The sequence below is a fragment of the Anoplopoma fimbria genome, chromosome 20 (assembly GCF_027596085.1).
Source record: "Anoplopoma fimbria isolate UVic2021 breed Golden Eagle Sablefish chromosome 20, Afim_UVic_2022, whole genome shotgun sequence".
Classification (NCBI taxonomy): domain Eukaryota; kingdom Metazoa; phylum Chordata; class Actinopteri; order Perciformes; family Anoplopomatidae; genus Anoplopoma; species Anoplopoma fimbria.
The window spans coordinates 7,440,413-7,460,473 of NC_072468.1; the positions used below are offsets into that span (position 1 = coordinate 7,440,413).

At 40.0% G+C, this 20,061-nt stretch overlaps 1 protein-coding gene across 1 annotated transcript in view; it reads right to left on the reverse strand.

Moving 5' to 3' along the window:
• LOC129109952 (myelin basic protein-like) overlaps positions 1–10,601 on the reverse strand; it is a 35,395-nt gene extending 24,794 nt beyond the window's left edge. Inside the window, exons 1-2 of the mRNA XM_054622104.1 lie at positions 10,386–10,601; positions 1,437–1,493 (exon numbers count right to left, since the gene is read on the reverse strand). Of these exons, the coding sequence (XP_054478079.1) occupies positions 1,437–1,493; positions 10,386–10,415 (87 nt within the window). The 5' untranslated portion in view covers positions 10,416–10,601. The remainder of the gene's footprint in view (positions 1–1,436; positions 1,494–10,385) is intronic.
• Positions 10,602–20,061: the final 9,460 nt, after the last annotated feature.

Consider the following 20,061-nt stretch of genomic DNA (forward strand, 5'->3'; position numbering starts at 1 on the left):
GCTAACCCTGGGGCACAGCAGAGCACCTTGTTTCCGGCCCAATTAAAAATGCCTATTATGAAGGGCCATAACGACTTTGTTTGTCACAAAAGAAAAAGAAGAAAATCACTTTTAATTTCTTACTGCCTGTTTGAATTAGGGCAAGGATGTAGAAGCTTTATTTTTCTCAAACTTAATGTACATACACATTGATCCATCCTGATGCTTGCATATGCAATTATCACTCCTGCCCACAGAAAGAACAAAGTCCTACAACAGCAGCAGACACAATCCATCAGCCAACATAATGTTTTTTCCGCCTGAGACTTTTATCCAGTTTACTGTTTTCAGCATGACTCAACAGCAATACAAGCACCAAGTTCACTGAAACATCTAAACATTTCACAACTATCAGTTCCGACAGAAAAACTGAAAAAGCAGTAATATCTAGATGGTGAAAAATTGTTGCTGCTGACGGAATAATGATGTTGTGCTATTTTATAAATGTCAGACAGCTGAACTTTGTGGACGTAGCCAAACAGAGTCCTGATGACCACCGGGCCAAAGCTAATGGTTAAATTCAATAGGTACAGGGAGAGGTCATAGTGTCAGCCATGATGCACACAATCACGTATCTATTTCCTCCAGCTCAAACGGGTTCTATCGCGGAGCACTGTTGCAACGAGGCTTGTGGTTTTTAATAGGTTGTTATAGGGCAACACCCAAGAGTCATGGAGACCCATCATGCTCCAAACAGGCACCCAACGGATGGGCAGGGCACTATAAATAATAAGGTCCTACTCCACTACAGTGGTCTTTGAGTCAAATAATGCATACAAATGAATGGATATGGATAGACATCCACTCACCGTTTGCAAGTCGTCTCTGCTTCATCCCTTCTCACAACAAAAATCTCTATATGAAGCAATGAGACTGTTCATTGTTCTAAGATCACTACTTCTCAATACGTTTGAGAGATGAGTCTGAAGCGTTGCCTGGGACACCTGGATTCATTATCCAAGTAACGGAGGTGAGAGAGTAAGTTGTAACCAGAAACACGTAGGTGGCTCAGAAATATATCAAATCACTTTTAAACATTGAAGAAAAAAACATTACGGGATAAATACACAAAAAATAATTTAGTATTTGAACCATAGTGCTTTGTTACATGAGCTCCTTCTTTTTCAAAAGACATTCAGGACTTGCGCACTGTTAAGTGGTTAACAGTCTGACTGAAAGCTGAAGGCAATAAATCAGAATGACTGAACAGAGTCCAAAGTCCTGCTGCTAAAGGCCAGCGTTCACACTGATAGGGTTAAAGAAAATTCTCCAACACATGCTTCATTCTCAGGCCATCATTTTTAACAAAGAGCTCACACACACATTTCAAGATATTATTATTATTATTACACAAGCCCAAAACAAGACATTAACACACCTGCTGCGAGGACTCTTACCTTGCTGTCTGTGGGTGACTCCCTCTTTCCTAGATGCTGGCCCATGCTGCTGTCAGACTAGAAGAAAAGCAGAGAATGTGTTTACACCAGAAGACGACTGTAAACAGCATATTATGTGACGATTATGTACTCCTCCTTATCTAAGCAAGAAGAGCTACCTCTTGAGTCAGTGTGTGAAAGTGAAGCATCACACACACAGCTCTAAAAACACTGGTGCGTTTGCCAGTTTAGCGCGCTTCGTTTGGGCTGGTGTGAAAGCTGTCAACGGAGGCCTGGTGGGAACAAATTAACTGGACCGGGGCCGATTGAAAAGGAGGGACCAAAATTCAAAGAAAAGCAATGTTTTTTTCCTCTGAAAGATCATTCAGCTTTACTTTCTGAATAATCTTAGCATGCATTTTTGGCTTCTAGGAGAGATTTTACATTAAAAAAGGCTTTCATCATATTTGCCATCTTGACTATTTTCTTTTCTGGTATTTCTTAATTTTATAACAGCAAATGTAAAAAATTGTCATAAATCATGCTACAATACAGTTCATGCTTAAACATACGTGCAGTTTATATATGTTCTGTTGATGGTCCACATTGATGCTAAAACAGGTGTCTAACATTTGGCTGGCTGCACAGCCAAGAAGACAGGAAACTATCCAACCTGAAGCCAACAATGTTGAAAAAATGATCATAATTCATTCATGAATGCAGCATGCGTCAGTTTTTATTGTTTGAAGCCCCTGATATTTCCTACTCACCTCAGTCCGAAGGAGTAAAAAATATGTTAAGGCCTAAACATAAAAAAAAAAGATAAAATCATGACTGACCCATTACTGCACATTTATGTTCACGCACGCACACACAGGAATTAACAGGTTATTTCCACAGTGAATAAATATCAAGCATTGAGAGGTGCTATTAGATCATTACACTGTCCTCTGAACAGGGAGCACAGGGGACCAATGTTTACCACTGGCAGCAGTTTTAGCAGTGCTTCAACATTCACTATAGTGATTAAGAGTGAGTTTCTCTTCTGACAATCAGTCTAATTATACTGTAGCCTACTGATGCCTCTCTACGGAGAGGAGCAGCCGTACCTGAAAATGAGCTTATTAATGAGGGACATTTAACAGCCCTGAGCATTTTGTTTGGTTACTTGTAAGAAGCAGAGTTACTGTGAACACATATTATCACATACTATATCCCACTATGGTCACAGCTAGTCGCTAACGGTGTCTGTGTGCTGTATGCTGCTGGGCAGGTAATGTACAATTGGTATTCTCAATCTTTTTTGGATGGAAACAAGGTTGGTGAGAGCTTTGAGAGTGAACCAAAACAGTTGTGGGTAGGGATGTCAGTGTTTAAAACTGTGTTTAGCTTACTATCCAGACATTCATGCTAATGCAAACAGCTAACCAACAGAACCAGCTAATAGCCGCTCAATCAGACAGGGGAGCTCTGGGTCAGACAGTGGAGAGCATCATGAGAGTTAAGCAGCAAATGTTAGGGACAAAAAGTATTTTTCAACAAATCAAAACAAAAGCTTTGAAGTTTCTAAATGACTTTCCCTTACTTTGGCCATTAATCCAATTTACTAGGGGAAGTAAATTCTTAAAGGATTCCCTGGGCCGGTAAATTAAAGAGATATTTGCTCTTTAAGGCTACAGCCACTACCTCTTTGATGATACAAGAATAATGTGTTTACACCATAGATCTGCCCATATTGATTTATCCAACTTTGAAGGAGCATGATTGGAAGCATTTCGACTGACTCTCACCATGTCAACGCCTGAGCCAGCGGCTCATAGCTAAAAGTGCTAACAGCACTAACAGTTCAGACTACGCAAACATCTTGGCAGAGCTAACAGTGTTTATCGTCTGCAGTGCAGCGATCCGACTGTAAGCTAGCATGTGGGGCACGCTCACATGCACAAACATGCACGTACTAAAAGTACACGCATCTGGCCATGTCAACAAAGCAAAGCGTAGCTCGGATAACAGCACACACAGAGGGAGAGCGACTTCATTCTCTCCTCAGGTAGACATTATTCCACTACATTGTAACATAGCAAATATTTGTTTGCTGCTATATTAATGCTACAAAGTTTCACTTAGGTTCTCGTTGCAATAAAAACTGCTGCAGAAAGACTTTAAGCAGCTTACAGAAAAAAAAATGACCAGACTCACATGAACTTGTCAAGAATCAAATCAAGCTGACTAAGTTAGCTTCAAGAAGTTCAGTAAAGAAGAGGCAGTCTGTGGTGGTTGGAGATCTCTTTCCTCAATGTGAGGAATCACAATGCACATGCATGAAAAGTTATCGCATTTCTCTCACAGTTCGTGAGAGAATATTAAACAATAAACTTCCAATGAACTTCCAAAAGAAAGCTTGTAGATTAGTAGATATATACCTCACTGAATGAAGAAAAGGGCTGTGGTTTATTTTTGTGAATAATTAACAACACACATCTGCATAGAGCTAATTCTCCACTGCACCTCCTTGAAACAGACAGCCATGAGATTTGTAACACGATTTGAAAGCTAGCGACTTTTAGAAATTAATTAGCATTCTTCAACAACATAAGGGCTTAACATTGATTAGCTCTATAGAGAAATATTGGTGTATAAGCTGAAATCCCCTTAGATGGACGTAGGGAGACATTGCAGGAATTCTAGTGTATGCGACTGAACGTAAGGCCTTGCTGCCAGTTTCGCTCTCGAATGTTACACAATCAAAAGGCTGTATCCTGTAAGGACTTGCAAAAGATTGTTGCATAATAGAGTGTGAGATGCAGAGAGGAGGGTGGGTGGTGGGGATACAAGGCACAATTACAACAGTCCAGCAGTACTTTTTACATGTAACTAAAAAAAACACACACTTGATTGCCTACTTTTTCCTCACACATCGCCCTGTAATTTTTGAAATTCAGAGATAGGAAGAAGGAACAAATGTAATCGCTCCTTCACAAATTAACCCATGCGTTGCTGTGTGTCTGAGTGCCATTTCTGTTTGCCTTTTAAATACACCATCAGGATGGGAAAAGCTCTTATGATAGGGCGGCTACAAACAGGCATACAGCACCTAGAAGAATCCATTACCACTAAGCAGAGTCTGCAGCACATATGAGAAATGAGATGTCTAAGCTGTCCATCACATGTTGCTTTTACAAAAAAGACTAAAAACCAAAAACCTGCATGTCAACATTCAGACAAACCTCCTACCTTTTATTTTCTGTTTGCAGCACATACTGGTTCATTTTTTCTGTTCTCTTTCAGGTTTCAGTTTCCCACCTTTACAATGGAACAGAGTTCATGTAAAAAGGTGTTTTTTCCCAGAGAGGATATTCAGTGCTTTGCCATTTTTGGAGAAAGAGTAACCGTGTGATAGCAGCATTGTCAACCAGACGGATTGCAGAACAGCTAAAGGTATAGTATCTGTAATGAAAACCTTCTCTAGGCCGCCTGTTGCAATTTTGGCTCAAGTAACATGAAATCAATCAATAAAAAGGATAATCCTTCTGTTTTTCAGTGACGATAGAGGTGGTAAAGTCATTTATTTCACGGACTGTAGGTCTGTGAAGATGAGAGGGATATTTATTACATAGCTGCAACATAAATCTACCTGTCAGGATCAGATGAGCAGTTTATAATACTGTCAAAAAGGGAGAATGGATTACTCTTCAACAACCACGCAATAAAACTCTTGGGAGCAATCAGGTTTGAAAACAATATCATTCGGCACAATGAGGCTTGCTTTATCACCCTGCAGTAAGTATGTTTGTGGTTCCATTTTGGAAAAACAATTACAAACAAAGCCAAAGCAACATTCCTCAAATGGATTTCACACCACTGGAATTGCCCTGCCTGAAGGATACTTGCTCAAACGGAGGGTCGGCGAGATGGATGTGGGGAGCCAAATAAAGAAATGGTGCGTTTCTTTGGTTTTTTTTCTCTCTCTGCAGCCTGTAAGTACATTAAAATGTCACCCGCTAGTATGCAATACAAACATTAAAATCCAACTTTCCCATAAAGGTGCAGATGAAAAAAAAAAATCCTTAGGGGAAATGAACTTCACGCTGGTGAGATTCTGTTCTGTTGGGATTTAAGAGGGTTTTAGGTCAGTGACTCCTCTAAGACAGGGTCACTACAGTGCTGAACACACAGAAGATAAAGCAGAAAAACAGTCAAAGTTGTATCATATTATCATAGATTTATACATCCTGTCTGGTAATATTGTTATTACAAAGTTCTAATACAGACCAGTGCCATACAATATGTGTCTAAACAGCTTCTTTCTAGATCTGTTACAGCAGCGCAGCAGCATTCGCCACCCGACTTATAATGACACACTTACAGGGCATGTATTCTGCACTAACCACTGCGTGCATAACTGATTTGATAAGAAGCCTGCCTGGCATGCACACCATGTTGACAAACCTATTTCTTTCAGTTTACCACTGAAGCTGTAAGTGGCTGGAGCACGTGTTTGTCTCTCTGCCGTTGCCTGGCTTCTTTGTTTCGCTTTAAGTTTGCTTGTGAAAGCGAGACAGACAACAGTTTCTTTTTAACCCTCCGGCTGCCCTCAGTGACTGCACCGTGTTGCACTCTACTGAGAGTCAATTACGTAATGAATACGGAGCCTATGAATGTGTGTGTGTGTGTGTAGAGGGGAGGAGAGGCGACACAAAAAAGAGTGAAAGAATACAGTTACACACTGCAAGTGTACCGGACTCTCCTCTTGACAAGAGATTTGAGGTCAAAGGGCAACACTACTTCCTCTCTCTCTCTCTCTCTCTCCCCCTCTCTCTTTCAGACTAGACTTTTTTTTTCTTTTTTCTGTGAGGATGCCAGAACAGGGCCATAGCATGTCGGACAATTAAGGTTAAGGTGAAAGAGCGAGTGAGAGTGATCCCTTGCTTGTAAAGAGTTTGGAGGATGGTCCCTTTTCCTAGGCTTTCTCAAGCCAAAAACAACAAAAGCAAAAGTGTAAGGAATGGATTGAAAGGTGTATCTATCTGCCCTAATATAGCATAACATTAGCTTTTTAAGATAGATTCCGAAACACTGCAATCACAGTTTGTTCAAGTTATAAAGGTGACATTAATTTATTTCTTGTTGAGACTGTTGCAGGGTAAGCAGTAGAAAAATACAGCCTTAACGTTAAAAAGTAATCCATCAGGGTTAGGGGTTATGGGTAATTGCATGTAAGTGATTGGCCGACGTTGCATTAAACATTTTTGCACGGTCGACCCGGCATTTTTTTTCCTGAGCCCCATGTGTTTGCACCCCCTGCTACATTGACAGACTTGCAAGCTTTACAATGAATGGAAGGCCTTTCATTTTTCCATATCACACTAGGAGTAACTAGCTCTACCCTACAATACAAGAACAATGCCGTTTCTTAAGTAACATATGGTGAGCTTGCTGACGTTTTGCAGCTTTAGCAAAGAAGCATATTTAAGAAGCTTAATTAGCTCACTGGCGAGTGGCTGATAAAATTGGACAGCAACAGTCATCTTTCTCTTGCTAGAAATAAGACGCCTGTGCTTGTTTTGTTTTGTTCAAATAATTTGGATTTTGAAACACAGAGAACAGAAAGCTTGTCTGGCATAACAACAGTGACTAAGGAGGGTGGGGCTTATTTTCTGGTGATGACTTTTGATAATCATGACAATCACCACTCACCACAGCCTGCAGGCTCCAGCTTCCTGTCTAAAACAAAATTGTCGCTGCTTTTTTACTTTAGTTTCGTTTTCCTTTTGTTTGACATAAAATAATTGCCCATTCCATTTCTTTCTAGCACACACACAGTGGTGAGTAAACCAACCAAGTAGTTAACTCCAGGTCAGAAAAGTGAAGCCAAAACAGAAGTGCTTTAAACTTTCATTCGCTCCAATGGCCATCAGGGGGCAAGAAAATGACCATACTTTACACTTTATTTATTACCCCAGTTCACTTTGTAAACATGAGTTTATGGTTTAAATCCCTAGTTTCAAGTATTCTTCGGTACAACATGATGTTTATCTTGTAAATTATGGTCCTATTTAGAGTTAAATAGACCATTCACCAGGCGATGCGTAAGGGCGTGGCTACCTTGTGATTGACAGGTCGCTAGCATGGCGTTGTCCGGTCTGGGAGTTCTCCGTGTTTTCGTCTCATAACTTTAACCCTTTCACAATGGGTTTTCAGTTCATGAAATTTAACTGAAATTGTAAACGTTTTGATCGCATAAAAAGGTCTCCTTCAGCATTTGGTTTTACTTACACCACCCTCCCAAATCACTTTTAGTTGCAAAAAAAACGAGATGTCGCGGCCACAAACCAAGATGGCGAAGGGCGAAGGCCAAAATGCCAAACTCTCTTCAAAACAGCAGTCCAAAAACCAAAGGGTGATGACATATTGACTATGTCCTCAACTTACATAGTCAATCAATGGTACAGACAAATATACAACCGTTATTCTGAACAAATTTCTGAAAAGACCACTGTGGGACTCTCCTCTTGAAGAAGCATATGGCTCTGAGGGAATGTTAGACTAACAGAAAAACAATACTCGCAGGGGCCAAAAGCTGTGTATAGCTATTGCCTTGTCAATTCAAGCATATATTTGTTTTGCTTTGTTATGCATGGGCACCTCCCGTCACTCCCTGGGGTGTCCTAGTCATGAAGCCCCGGGCCTGAAGCATAAGCTCAAAGCTCCTCGGTGGAGATTCACAACCGCTGCCACCTGGGGTTTGCTACCTAATAATCCAAGCTACGACCCCTCGAATTGGATCCACATTCAAAATATTCAGCTCTACCATCTGCTGCTGTGATCCCTGAGAGGAGCTGACACGCTGCAGGCTGTGACACCACTGGGGATGACAGTGTAGCACCCTGAGTTGACAGGCAGCACCACGCCTTGGGCAAAACTATTGCATTTCCGCAGAGGTGGTGTTCACATAGCAGGTAATGTGACTCAACCTGTCTGCCAAGAACAGGCGCAGACAGGAGGGGAAGTGAGAGAAGAGAGGAAGTTTATGAGTCTGCCAAGACGGAAGTGGACTAACCTCAGTGAATCACCTGCTAACACGGATACAGAGTGCAGTCAAACACACATTTAGTCGGAAGAGTGGGAAAACTTTGCTCAGTATGGGAAATTGTAACATAACAACTAACTTTTTACTTAAGCCTCTGCAAAAACTACACTCAAGGCCTGCTGGTATAAGCCCGTCTTGTACATGAGGCAAAGGAATGCAGAGTGACACACGTGACAGCTAAGCAAACCTCTTGGCATGTTCTTTCCCGGCTGAGCTGAGGCAAAATCAAAGACACGCAAAGGTATGCATTCCTGCTGCTTTCGCACCTCAGGTATTCACAGGAAAACAGAGTCTTCTCCTCGAACTATTCGAAGGTTAACTTCCAAATGCTGCTCCCTACCCACAACTATTTTGGTTCACTCTCAAAGCTCTCACCAACCTTGTTTCCATCCCGCTACGTATACGTCAATACAAGTCTTGTATAGTAATCCTTTTTAGTAATCCTTGCCATGCCACAAAAGCTCTAAGATCATCACAAAGAGATTTCAATCACTGCAGCAACGATCTCTGTCGAAAGTAAAACACTGGTACAATAATGTTATCTGCCATGTGTGACCATGACAAGATGATTGTCCCATTACACGCTGCTCCTGATATGTATTGAAAAAACACGATCTTGAACAACTAACATGATATGCTTGTATCAAATGGAGCCAGAGGTTACCTTGCTGAGTGTTCCCTGGCTAGAGGACATCCAGGGCTTAAGGCTTTAATAAATCAGTGCAGTTTAGATGTAAGCAGCCACTCATGTGTGAGTACTTTATTTATAGACGGTGCATACAAGCGAGAGTAAATGAGCATGTCACTGCATTAAAACCCACTTCCGCTCTTTGTTTTTGAAACAATGAAACTAACAGACTGTGTGTAAACATGACAGAGTCGTATACTGCTGTTGAACCTTGGCAGTACTCCTCTTCAACAGATCAACAGTGCAGCAGTCAACAGTTGTTCTGTTCAGTTCAACAGTTTCTGATACATGCCTAAACTGTTTTTATGTGAAGACGAGTAACAAGTAAAGCTTGCTGTTGGACATACCTAGCTTAGGATGCAGAGTGACGTAATACATCATTTCCTCCAGGCTTCACAGTGTAGCCTATGTTTTCCATTAAAAGCCAGTTGAAAAAGACAAAAATACAATATATTGAAACCATTCCCCCTTGTCATTGCCATATCGCCATACAATATAGGTGTAAGCCTCCATTTGAAATCTTCAAATTTAAAGAAAACACAGTGTTGATGCATGATGACATGCATCGTTTAACATCATTTATACTGTTAAATTATTCTTATGAATATCTGATAAATTCGGCATGTATATGATCCACTTTTGAAAACTCAACTTTAAATTAAGATTAAAATAAATAACCCCTTGGTCCAAGGGGTCCACCGCTAACCAAACACACCGGGGTTTCCGGTAGCAAACAGTTCAGAGCAATTAGAAAAGTCTGAATTTTTTATTTGGTTAAACTCCTGCTTGGCATTGAAGAAAACCATTTAATGATTGACATCAGGCCTTCAATTGACGCGGGTGGTGGTGGTGGGGGGGGCGACACCGTCAAAGCACATGACAAAGCTGTGACACTGTCTGGTGACAGCGATGCTTATTAAACAACAGTTACTACGATCGGCCACATCGAGTAATATAGACTCGGACGAGCAAAGAAAAGATTGCATTCCGAGCATATCTTCCTTTGCAGGTTTCGAAGCGGCTGTAACGCGTTGTAAACAAGTCGACATACAACCGTTACGCCATTTATTGTGGTCAAAAACGTTGTGGCGATAGTGCCGCATGTGTGTGACGCTCTTTACGCTTACTTTTACGCATTGTATTTGATTTTTTTGGTGTGTTCATTTTTTTACCAGGTCGAATGTGCACATACCCTTCTCCGGTTAGTCTGTGTCAAATGCATCCACAGCTGAGCCTTGTACTGGATGTAACCAGCTGTCAGTCTTCCTTCAAACAGCGGTCGACGGTGGTCGTCGACAACAACAACAACAATAAACGCCCTTTTCCCCTCTACGGTTCTCCGTTGCAGTAATCACTTAAGTGTCTCCGTATCAACAACAAAAAAAGAAAAGGGAAAAGAAAAAAACGTGTCACGGTGCTTCCTGATTTAGGTACTGTGGTGATGATGGTGTTTGTAAGGGGTGGGGCGGAATGCAGCTTTTAGTCCGCCAAGAAATATGTGTGCTAAAAAGCACGTCGGTGCACGTCTGAGCATGATTAAGTAGCTCGTGTTTCTTGGCAGGGAGGGTTAAATAAACGCGCGAGACAGAGTCGTGATTTTGAAATATGATCTCACATCGGTTTCATAAAAAAAAAAAAAAAAAAAAGGACTCAATCTCAGAGACAGTAGGCTGAAAACAGCTCATTTCCTGCACCATTCTGCTTTATGTTCGTTGTTGGTATCAGTGCCTTGCTCAAGGGAAGTGGGCACTGGTCAGGTTCAGAATCAGAAGTTGTTTTTCGCCAAGTACGTTACACATACAAGGAATTGGCTAGGTGATTATTTGGTGCGTAACAGTAAATGACAACAACAAAACAACACACTGCAATAATAAAGAAATAATTTAAAAATAGAAATATGAAAATGTTGTTGAGGGAGAGGGTGATTGCTGCAGACATTTTTCATGCTGCAGGGCACAAAAAACCACTATCTATGTTCCTTTAAAATGTCAGATTGGTAAATTACATTTCCTAGGGTTTTGACCCATTACTGATTGTGTGCATTATCAGACAGACTGCCACTGAAACAAAAGGCTGAATATTTATTTCATAATTCGCCTGTGAATGCATCAGCAAAAATATTACACAATATTTGAATAATATAACACTGAAGCAAATTTCCAAAGCCTACTTCACTTTTGCTTTTCCTACTTTTTGGTGACATTACTTCTATACTTTTAGTTAAGTGACTGTTTGAATTCAGGCCATTCACTTTAAATGGAGTATTTTTACGTTGTAAACTGAGCTGAATACTCTTTTCAGCGTTGCACCTGCTGCAGCTCACAGTCAAATCATTACTTTTCATTTTGAGATGATTCTGCATCTTCCAAAATCAATATTTTGTTCTCAGAAATATTACTCTTACCTTACCTTACCTTTTGAGAACATGAATTACATTTTTATTTAAATATATCGTACTAGTCATAGAGGCAAGAGTTAATATTTTTTATTCAATTGGAATTAAATTGAATCTAAGGCTTCTGAAAATGTCAGCAACTATGGCACAAAAGTGCTCTTAGAAGGAATGCACTTTGTACAACAAGAGGTACTTTTATTTTTTCACACTTGAAATAAATATCTTATGGGATTTGTATTGATTCTTTCATTTTTTCTTTGCTTTAATGTCCCTGAGAAACATGTCCTCAAGTGATATTAATATAACTCATTTTCCACAAATTCCCTCCCTTAATTGAAGTGTCTGTGTGAGCCATGGAATCCCATTTTCTGGTGCTGTTTACGGATTAAATAATACTCAGTTGCTACTTTTATCACCTCAAGGCACCAGAGTTCTTACTTTATCCTCCGTGAGCACCAAAGCAAAACTGCTAAAACTTCAATGATTATGAAAGTGAAGTCTAACTGAGAGCAAACCCCAGAGAGGAAACACCCGGTGACCTAAATTAATCTTATTTTTAGTCTAACGTATGCCTGGTTCACACAACGCAATTTTAAACTCAACACTTTTGGGAGTTTCTGGCAAAAGTCCCAAATCAGGGGCAAATCTGGGATAGCTGGGTGCTCGAACATCGGCCTTCAAGCGTGTAAACTGTTCAAAGTATGCAAGTCTGGATTGCAGACGCATTTCAGATATCTAGCATTCCTAATATCTGGATCTGTCTGGGAGTTATAACCAATGGGAGCGCATGACACGGTTTGATGGGAAACCAGGCGGAGGGATCGCCTCGCATGAAGCTTACCTGAGTGTGCTATGTGTTGCATTTGCAACACATACACATGTTGTTGTTGTCGCCCCAAGGGTGTTGGATGTTTGCAATAATAAATATAACACAGTGACTGATCTACATAGAGGAAGTAGCATGACTAGGCTATGCCTGTGTCACTTCTCGTGTGTTTTTGTTTGTGACAAAAATGTAGTTTTGAGACCTCCCAGGGGATTCCAGATGAAGGGTCCTGCAGTGTGTGACCCCCTGTCGCAGGTCAGTCAGTTCTTGTAAAAAAACCCACAAACGTCAAGACGTTTACAAGACAGCAACTTGTGTAGTGTGAACAGTAAAGCGATCTGTTGAATTTGAAAGTAGTGTGTGAACTTGGCTTCAATGGAGATGTGTGAAGACCAAAATCAAATCCCAAAACCCAACACTAATAATGTCTCCTTTTTTAACCAATTTGGAAAAATACAACCATTAGAAATGCCATGTATTCAACTATTGGTATACAACTACAAGGCTTTGCATGGCCAGGCGCCAGATTACATCAGTGAACTTTTAACTCCCTATTGTCCAAAAAGGCATCTCTGATCCGCGGGTCAGGCCTGCTAGCTGTTCCAGAGTCCAGGTGAAAGACTAAGGATGATCGAGCGTTTACTGTACTGGCACCTCACCTCTGGAAGAGTCTTCCAGTTAACATTCGTTCTGCTAACACTGTTTCCGCTTTTAAATCCTATTTTAAGACACATTTTTACCGACTTGCCTTTTCGCCTGACAATTAATTATATTTATTTATTTATTTGTTTGATTTTAAATATAGCTCTGTTGTGTAACCACTTTTTTAAAGTTTATTTAATAGTATCACCTGACCTACCTATATGCTTTTGAATGATTAATCTGTAAATGTATTTTATACAGTCTTCTAATTGTGTGCTTTTATTATTCTGTTTTTATTTCTTGATATTTTGTATATGTATTGACCTGCTGCCTATGGAAAGCTCTTTGTGCTCCAAGCTTGAAAAGTGGTATACAAATAAAATTATTAATATTATTGTATTGGACATACAGTATATAACAACGCAAGCTGCACAATTTATTGTAATCTTCTAGCCCTAAAATGAATACTACCTGTGTAAAACGTACAAGGTTGATGTGAAAAGAGTCGAATCATCTGTATGGTTCTGTAATTTCAATAGTGATTGTGTTGGATGAAGTGCTTTATGCTTTTTCCTATAGTTCGTTGTTCATTTTTTACTTTGCTGTGATTAAGTTTTGAGCTTTGTTCAGTCTGGCTCACAACTCTTAGATGTTTTGAAGCAATGAGAGAAAGGATTGAATCAGGCTGCTGCCAAAACTCCAAAGGCCTTCAATTATATCCTGCTTTACTCCCCTCAAATTTGTTCATTGATTTTTTCATTGTTTTTGTTTATTTGCTTTCATTTATTGTTGGAGTCAAATCAATTTAATTAAAGCCCTACAATGAGCTGTTTCATCTTTTCCCTCTTCAATAGCTGAGACAAAACATTGGCAAAAAGTCATGTTCTTCCGTCAAATTTGTGTTAAGAGACATTACTCATTGAGATATGTCCAATTAGTCATCAAGAGCACTCAATGAGACCCTAAGCAAGAGTCTGCAACCACATGGCTCTGTGAGGCTGAGGGAACATTACAGCTTTTAGCTAAATGCAAACATGCTCATGTTTAGCACGTAGAATTTTTACCATGCTAATGTTGGAGTCATAGTTTGTCACTTGACAATTTCTCGAGCCGTAGCAATGCCGCTTTAAAGATGATCAGATTCGATGCTGTAATACGATGATGCAGCGAAGACCAGAGATATCAAATTGCCTGTGATAATGTATCCGGGAGGGCCGGGTCCAATCCATCCTGACTCAGAGCCCTTGATAGCATTTGTGACTGCAGTACAGAGGCTTTGTGAGAGTTGGGCAGTGGGGGGTGAGGGGCAGCGTTGGGTGGTAGAGGAGGGGGGCAGATTCGACAGATTCGAGGGAGATCAGCCCAAGGCAGAGAAAATGACTCAACATCGTCAGTCATATAATAATAACCCATTAGCTTTGAGCCTGACTGATTTCGACAGAGATACAGTAACTCGTTGTCATGGAAATAGCCAGGCCTCAGTCGAGGTAATGGCCCTAAAACAGCATGGATTATCCATCACAGTAACTCAGGGGAAGGGGGAGGTGTTTGTTGTCTATGTATCTGTGTTGAGGGAAATGTGTACTTAATGCTTAGTAAGATGTACGCAGTCATATATACCCTTATTCTAAACTACAAAATAATTAGATCCTCAGTTCCTGATTGAAAATACAATAATCACGGGGTTTCCATTGCACAGAAGGACAGACGGTGAATTAAAGGGCCTGAAACAGACACATCCTCATTATTTCATGTTTTTATGTATCACTGGATGTTTTGCTTGATTGCCTTCAGGAAATAAGTCCAGGTGTCTTGCTCTCATCTGTATTTGTCCTGAATGCAATTAGCCCGATTGAAAGTCCTCATGCATACAGCAGCAAGATGGATTTCCTCTCATCCTTCACTAAAAGGTTAATTTAGATGAGGTTTGAAGATCTTCCAACTACATGTAGCCTATAGAGTGTACTGTTTCCTGCTGTTTTAATGGTTTGTTATATGACCTGAACCACAAATGGGTCTGTAGACTTTAAGAAGTAAAGGCCTTACTGGGTGATGGTAATCAACAACAACAAAGCCAACTGGTGTTACTTCTTTTGAGCAAAGAAAGACATCCAATATAAAAGAACTTGCAACATAAATTTTGATATTCTTATGTCAGTCGCATCTAAATAAGTAAGCAAACTCTTACTTTTCATCAAGCAAAAATAGCTTCAATTGTCTCGGTTAACTTAACTCCATCACCTTCATAAATAAGTCAGTGTTGTTTAACAGTTATTATACTGTCGGGTAATACATTTCAGAAACTGACAAACAGAAAAAATATATGAAATTATGTTATAATCTATGTTCACGTTCACTTCTCCTATTGGGGTTAATAGATCTGCCGCTTGCCTCCTAACATACGTGGCACTGATTAAACCCATGTGACATGGGAACAGGAAACTGACTCCGGGATGGGTGTCTATAGCTAATGGTGACTTGGTGGTCTTCCTATACCTATGTATGTACCTAGAAATATTTTGTGGTTTGTTTGTGAGTGCATTGATAGAAGTCAGTTAATATTAGCAATTAATAATTGAACTGAGAATTTGCTCAGATGTTTCGGTACAATGAGACTCAAGGAAACGCCCAGAGGCAGCGGCAACACTGGCCAAGTGTGAAGCGGTGACAGGAAGCGTTAAATCAGCAAAGTAATTAAAGCAGGTACCTCAGGATTCATGCAAGACATTTCAGCTCTTTTAATTCAAAGATGAGACGTCTCTCACTTTACTAATGCTGACGTTCATTCTAAATATTCAGGGTTAACTGATAAAATAAGTAATTCCATCCAAAAGGGCACTTTGGGACGTTGTATGAGCTGTGCACCTTATCTCTACACATTTGTCTATTGACCTCCAAGGAACCATGTGGATATTAAACGTCCCCTGGGTTCACCTTTTCAGGTTTAATCACGTAGAGGGGGAAAAAAGCTGAGATAACATCTCACACACAGAGCAAAGCTGTCACTGCTGCCAGGCATAGCAATAAATACAAATCATTCACACAAAGACTCTCATTTCACACAAGATTTCACTGGTGAGGCTGATAGTCAGGCCGTAAGGTTTGGATATAAAGGATTTGTGGTGCTGATGCCCAGAATAGAAATTTCACCCCATAATGTAACCATTTAGCTCTTTTTGTGAAAACCACATATAGGGATTTAGTTTACAATCCTGTCAAAGGCCGATTTAAAAGCAGTCCAAGGCTAACATCACACTCACACACATTAATACAAGATTTGCCTAAAGTTGTGGTCTGACCACTTTCTCTGTTGTCTCTAGTGATTATGCTGACACATGGAAGTAATAAGACTTTATTACTTTGAGTTTTCTAGGTCACAACTCTCACAAGCCTCAATAATTGAAGACAGCCTTTTCATTTTTTACTTTATTGGAGAAAGCAGAACACTAATGCTTAAAATCTTGACTTTGATCAATCAAATTGCCTGCAGTGTCCCATTCCATCACAGATACAACACAGATTACCATCACAGCTAGGTTTTAAAAAGTCTGGAATGCTTGGCGATATAAAATAGCGCCATCTAGTGGAAGACATGTCCTTCAAAATGTGTAAAGGAAAATGCTGGCAGCTAGTGGGTGTTAATATGCTTTTGGATTGTTTTATGCCATTTTCAAACCATACAATACCATTTTAAAGGGGCACATGAAGAGCCCTACTAAGCTTTTGAAATTTCTTCTGTGTCTCTGGAGGGAGCTTTCTCAAGTCTTAGAAAACGGAGAGTCTGAATTGCAATCTGGGGCATGGAGTTTGAAGGACATTGGAATTTACCAGACAGAGGACGTATAACAGAAGCTGGGATTAGGTTGCATTATGGGACAAGGATTTTTGGGGCTTGAAACATAACTTGGAGTTAAAGGGACATCTTGACTTCACCTACAAAGATTTTGATCATTCTTTGTTTAACATGTCTCTAGTTGGCCTCCCAACTCAGTGGAAGTCCAACACATAATCACTGGAAGACCTCTTTAAAAAGATAGTTTTACATTTTGGGAAATACACTTATTTTCTTTCTTGCTGGCACATTAACACTGTAAAAAAAATCAAACAAACACAGCAGATTGTCATTGTCAGACATTTTTAGTTTTTGAACGGCTTGAACAAATGACATATAACATTTTATTTAGTGAGCTTTAGAGGTGCTGGTAAGCAGATACTGTTACCGTTGTACTGAGGCAGGCTAGCTGTTTAACTCTGCCTCCAGTTTTTCCGCTAAGCTCGGCTAACCAACTGCTGGCTAAAGCTTCCTAATTAACATACAAATATGACAGTAACATCAGTCTACTAACTCTCTGCAATAAAGTGTATTTCCCCTAAATGTCAAACTGTTCCCGTAACGTGAGTTAGGTAAAATTCAGGCTTTGGACCAACAAAAAGCAATGAAGCACATCACAGAAAGAGGGAATTTAATAATACATAGAAGTAGACACTCAACACATCCTATGTTTACTGTACAACAGAAGTTTCAAAGTATTACAAAGATAATTAAAAAAATATGTACAGAAAACTAGGACGTACAAAAAATGTATACAAAAACCAATCTGCCTTTTACTGTAGAATGATCTTTTTGTTTTGCATTGGTTGTTATTGTGTGTCTGACCTTTGAATAATAATTATACTGACCATTTAGAGTTCAATCTAACCATGTCCAAATGGATTGATGGCTGTTGTGATGTGTGTTCTCTCCATTGTGCTTTGCCTCTTGTCAATTCCGTTTCTGTTTGCTTACACTGGGCTCTGAGAGTCTGACCAGAGCATGAAACCGCAGTTATTCTCTTCTGACCCGTCCTCACCTACGCATTTCTACTGTTTTCCCATCACTGCTGGCAGAGCTCGGTGAACCTGCACCCATTTCAATTCTTCTAGTACAGCTTAGTGTCTCGTGGCACACAAACCAATACAAAGGATGTCAGTAGAGGAATAGGACGGCAAAGAATGGACAGCGAAAACGAGCATGCCTTCTGACATGGAAGCAATCACTGTCCACAAGGAAATACAACCAGCACTGCTGCAAGAAAAATCTGTCCATACTAAAGTAATTATCTGTGACATTGAAAAACAATCAATTTGCATTTGTTTATTATTGATTAATAAAACACAAAAGTATATCCAATTAAAAGAAGATTTAGGATTTTATGTTCTAAACCCATTTACATCGACAGAGAGTGGGAGGTTGAAGTAGAACTAGCAGTAATAGCCAATGAAACGACAAAGAAAATCAGCACCTACACAAACACAGCCTTCACCGAAAAACTTAAAGCGGCTATAAGAAATATTTTTTATGACCATAATGTATCCAATGACGATGTGAAAACAATGTGAGAGGGGTCTCTCGTTATGATGAACCTTAACAGACTTACCAACTGATTCTGCAGCTTCCCTTGGCTTATGGAGCTTTATTTACAGCTGGTGGTTTAGCTGTCTGGCCCACAACTTTACTGTTTTGATTTACTGTCACCGCTTTCATGACCTTTTTTTTCACTGCCTTTGGGCAGTCAGCTTTTTCTGTGAAAGCCACAGCAACTGTGTGATGTACTTCTCTGTGTAACTTTGTGTTATTCGTCTTGTCAAGCTGTCTAGCTGTTCAGTGCTGTTCTATCACTGCAATGATTTTTCAATTGTGACTGCGGATGAAATGTGATCGAATTTTGATTTCAAGGATGACTCTTGACAATACATCAGATGCTAAAATTTATATTTGATATTGTCCATTGTAAATGTACATAAAAAACAGATAAGTAAGAATAAACAGCGTTGTTTCACGGTGCAGCAGGCAGCGCTAAAAACAAACCCATTGTTCATTGCTCAGTACCAAAAGGTTAGTTAGTGACCAGGTGGTGAACATGGTCAAGCATAACTGTTTTACTTAAGTAATCATAATACTTCTTCCACCACTGACAGCAGGGCACAATTGTACTTTGGCAAGCAAAATTATCAATGAATCCCATTATTCTCGGCTGTGAGTATTTGCTTTGTTATAAGTGCATCTTTGGATTTTGGGCTGTAGGTTGGACAGAATACTTCTGAGAACCTGCGATGGACATTTTTTCTAACTTCTTACAGACTAAACGATCAATAGGTTCAATTAAAAAGAAGGAATGGTAGATAACTCAATAGTAAAACTAACCAAGGTAGAGCAGCGCCAGAGACAGCTCTGTTTGATCCTGGAGATAAATATGCTTATCCTGAGGGAGTTCAGCATGGCTTTTGGTAAAAAAAAGGATGACCCATCTTATATATATTTGGTGTCTAACTTGACTTAACGGATTCCTATAGAACCATCTAGCAGTTTAGGAAAGCACATCATAATCAAAAAGACTAAAGACAATGAACCTCAAATAAGGCAATCAGCTAGACTGCCAAACGGGATTGTCGATCCAGTCGAATAATCACAGTAACATTTTCAGGGGCGCCGAAAAGGGGGGGTAAAGGAGACGGATTCTAGGGGCCCATGATGGAGGGGGGCCCAGAGAGGCTGTACATGTCAACTGTCATGCTGTTCTTCTTTCACAAATATGGTAATGATAGTCAAAAATACCATTAAAATGCATAATTGTATGTAAAATAGCATCAAAAATTTTTGCCGCTGTGTTGGGGGCCCTGTAAAGATTCTTTTCATGGGGCCCAAAATCCCTAGCGGCGCCCCTGAACATTTTTACCCGAGAGATACTGTGTCAGAACTAATTAAGTCTGACTTAAAAAAAAGTACCTTGGCCTCTGGCAATCCAAATTGTGTTTTCAGAAACCAAACGTACCCAGATAAATATTCCTTTTTTTTTTGTTGCTTTTCCATCAGCATTTCTCGGGAGGTGGTAGGCTATACTGGGTGCTGACGCGACTGACACAGTCCCAGCCCCTTCTATAATGTGAGGGGGGGAAAGTCCACACGCCAAAGAAGAGTGGAACAGTGGAACAGTGGAACAGCGCGGTCGGTGCGGAGACGCATCA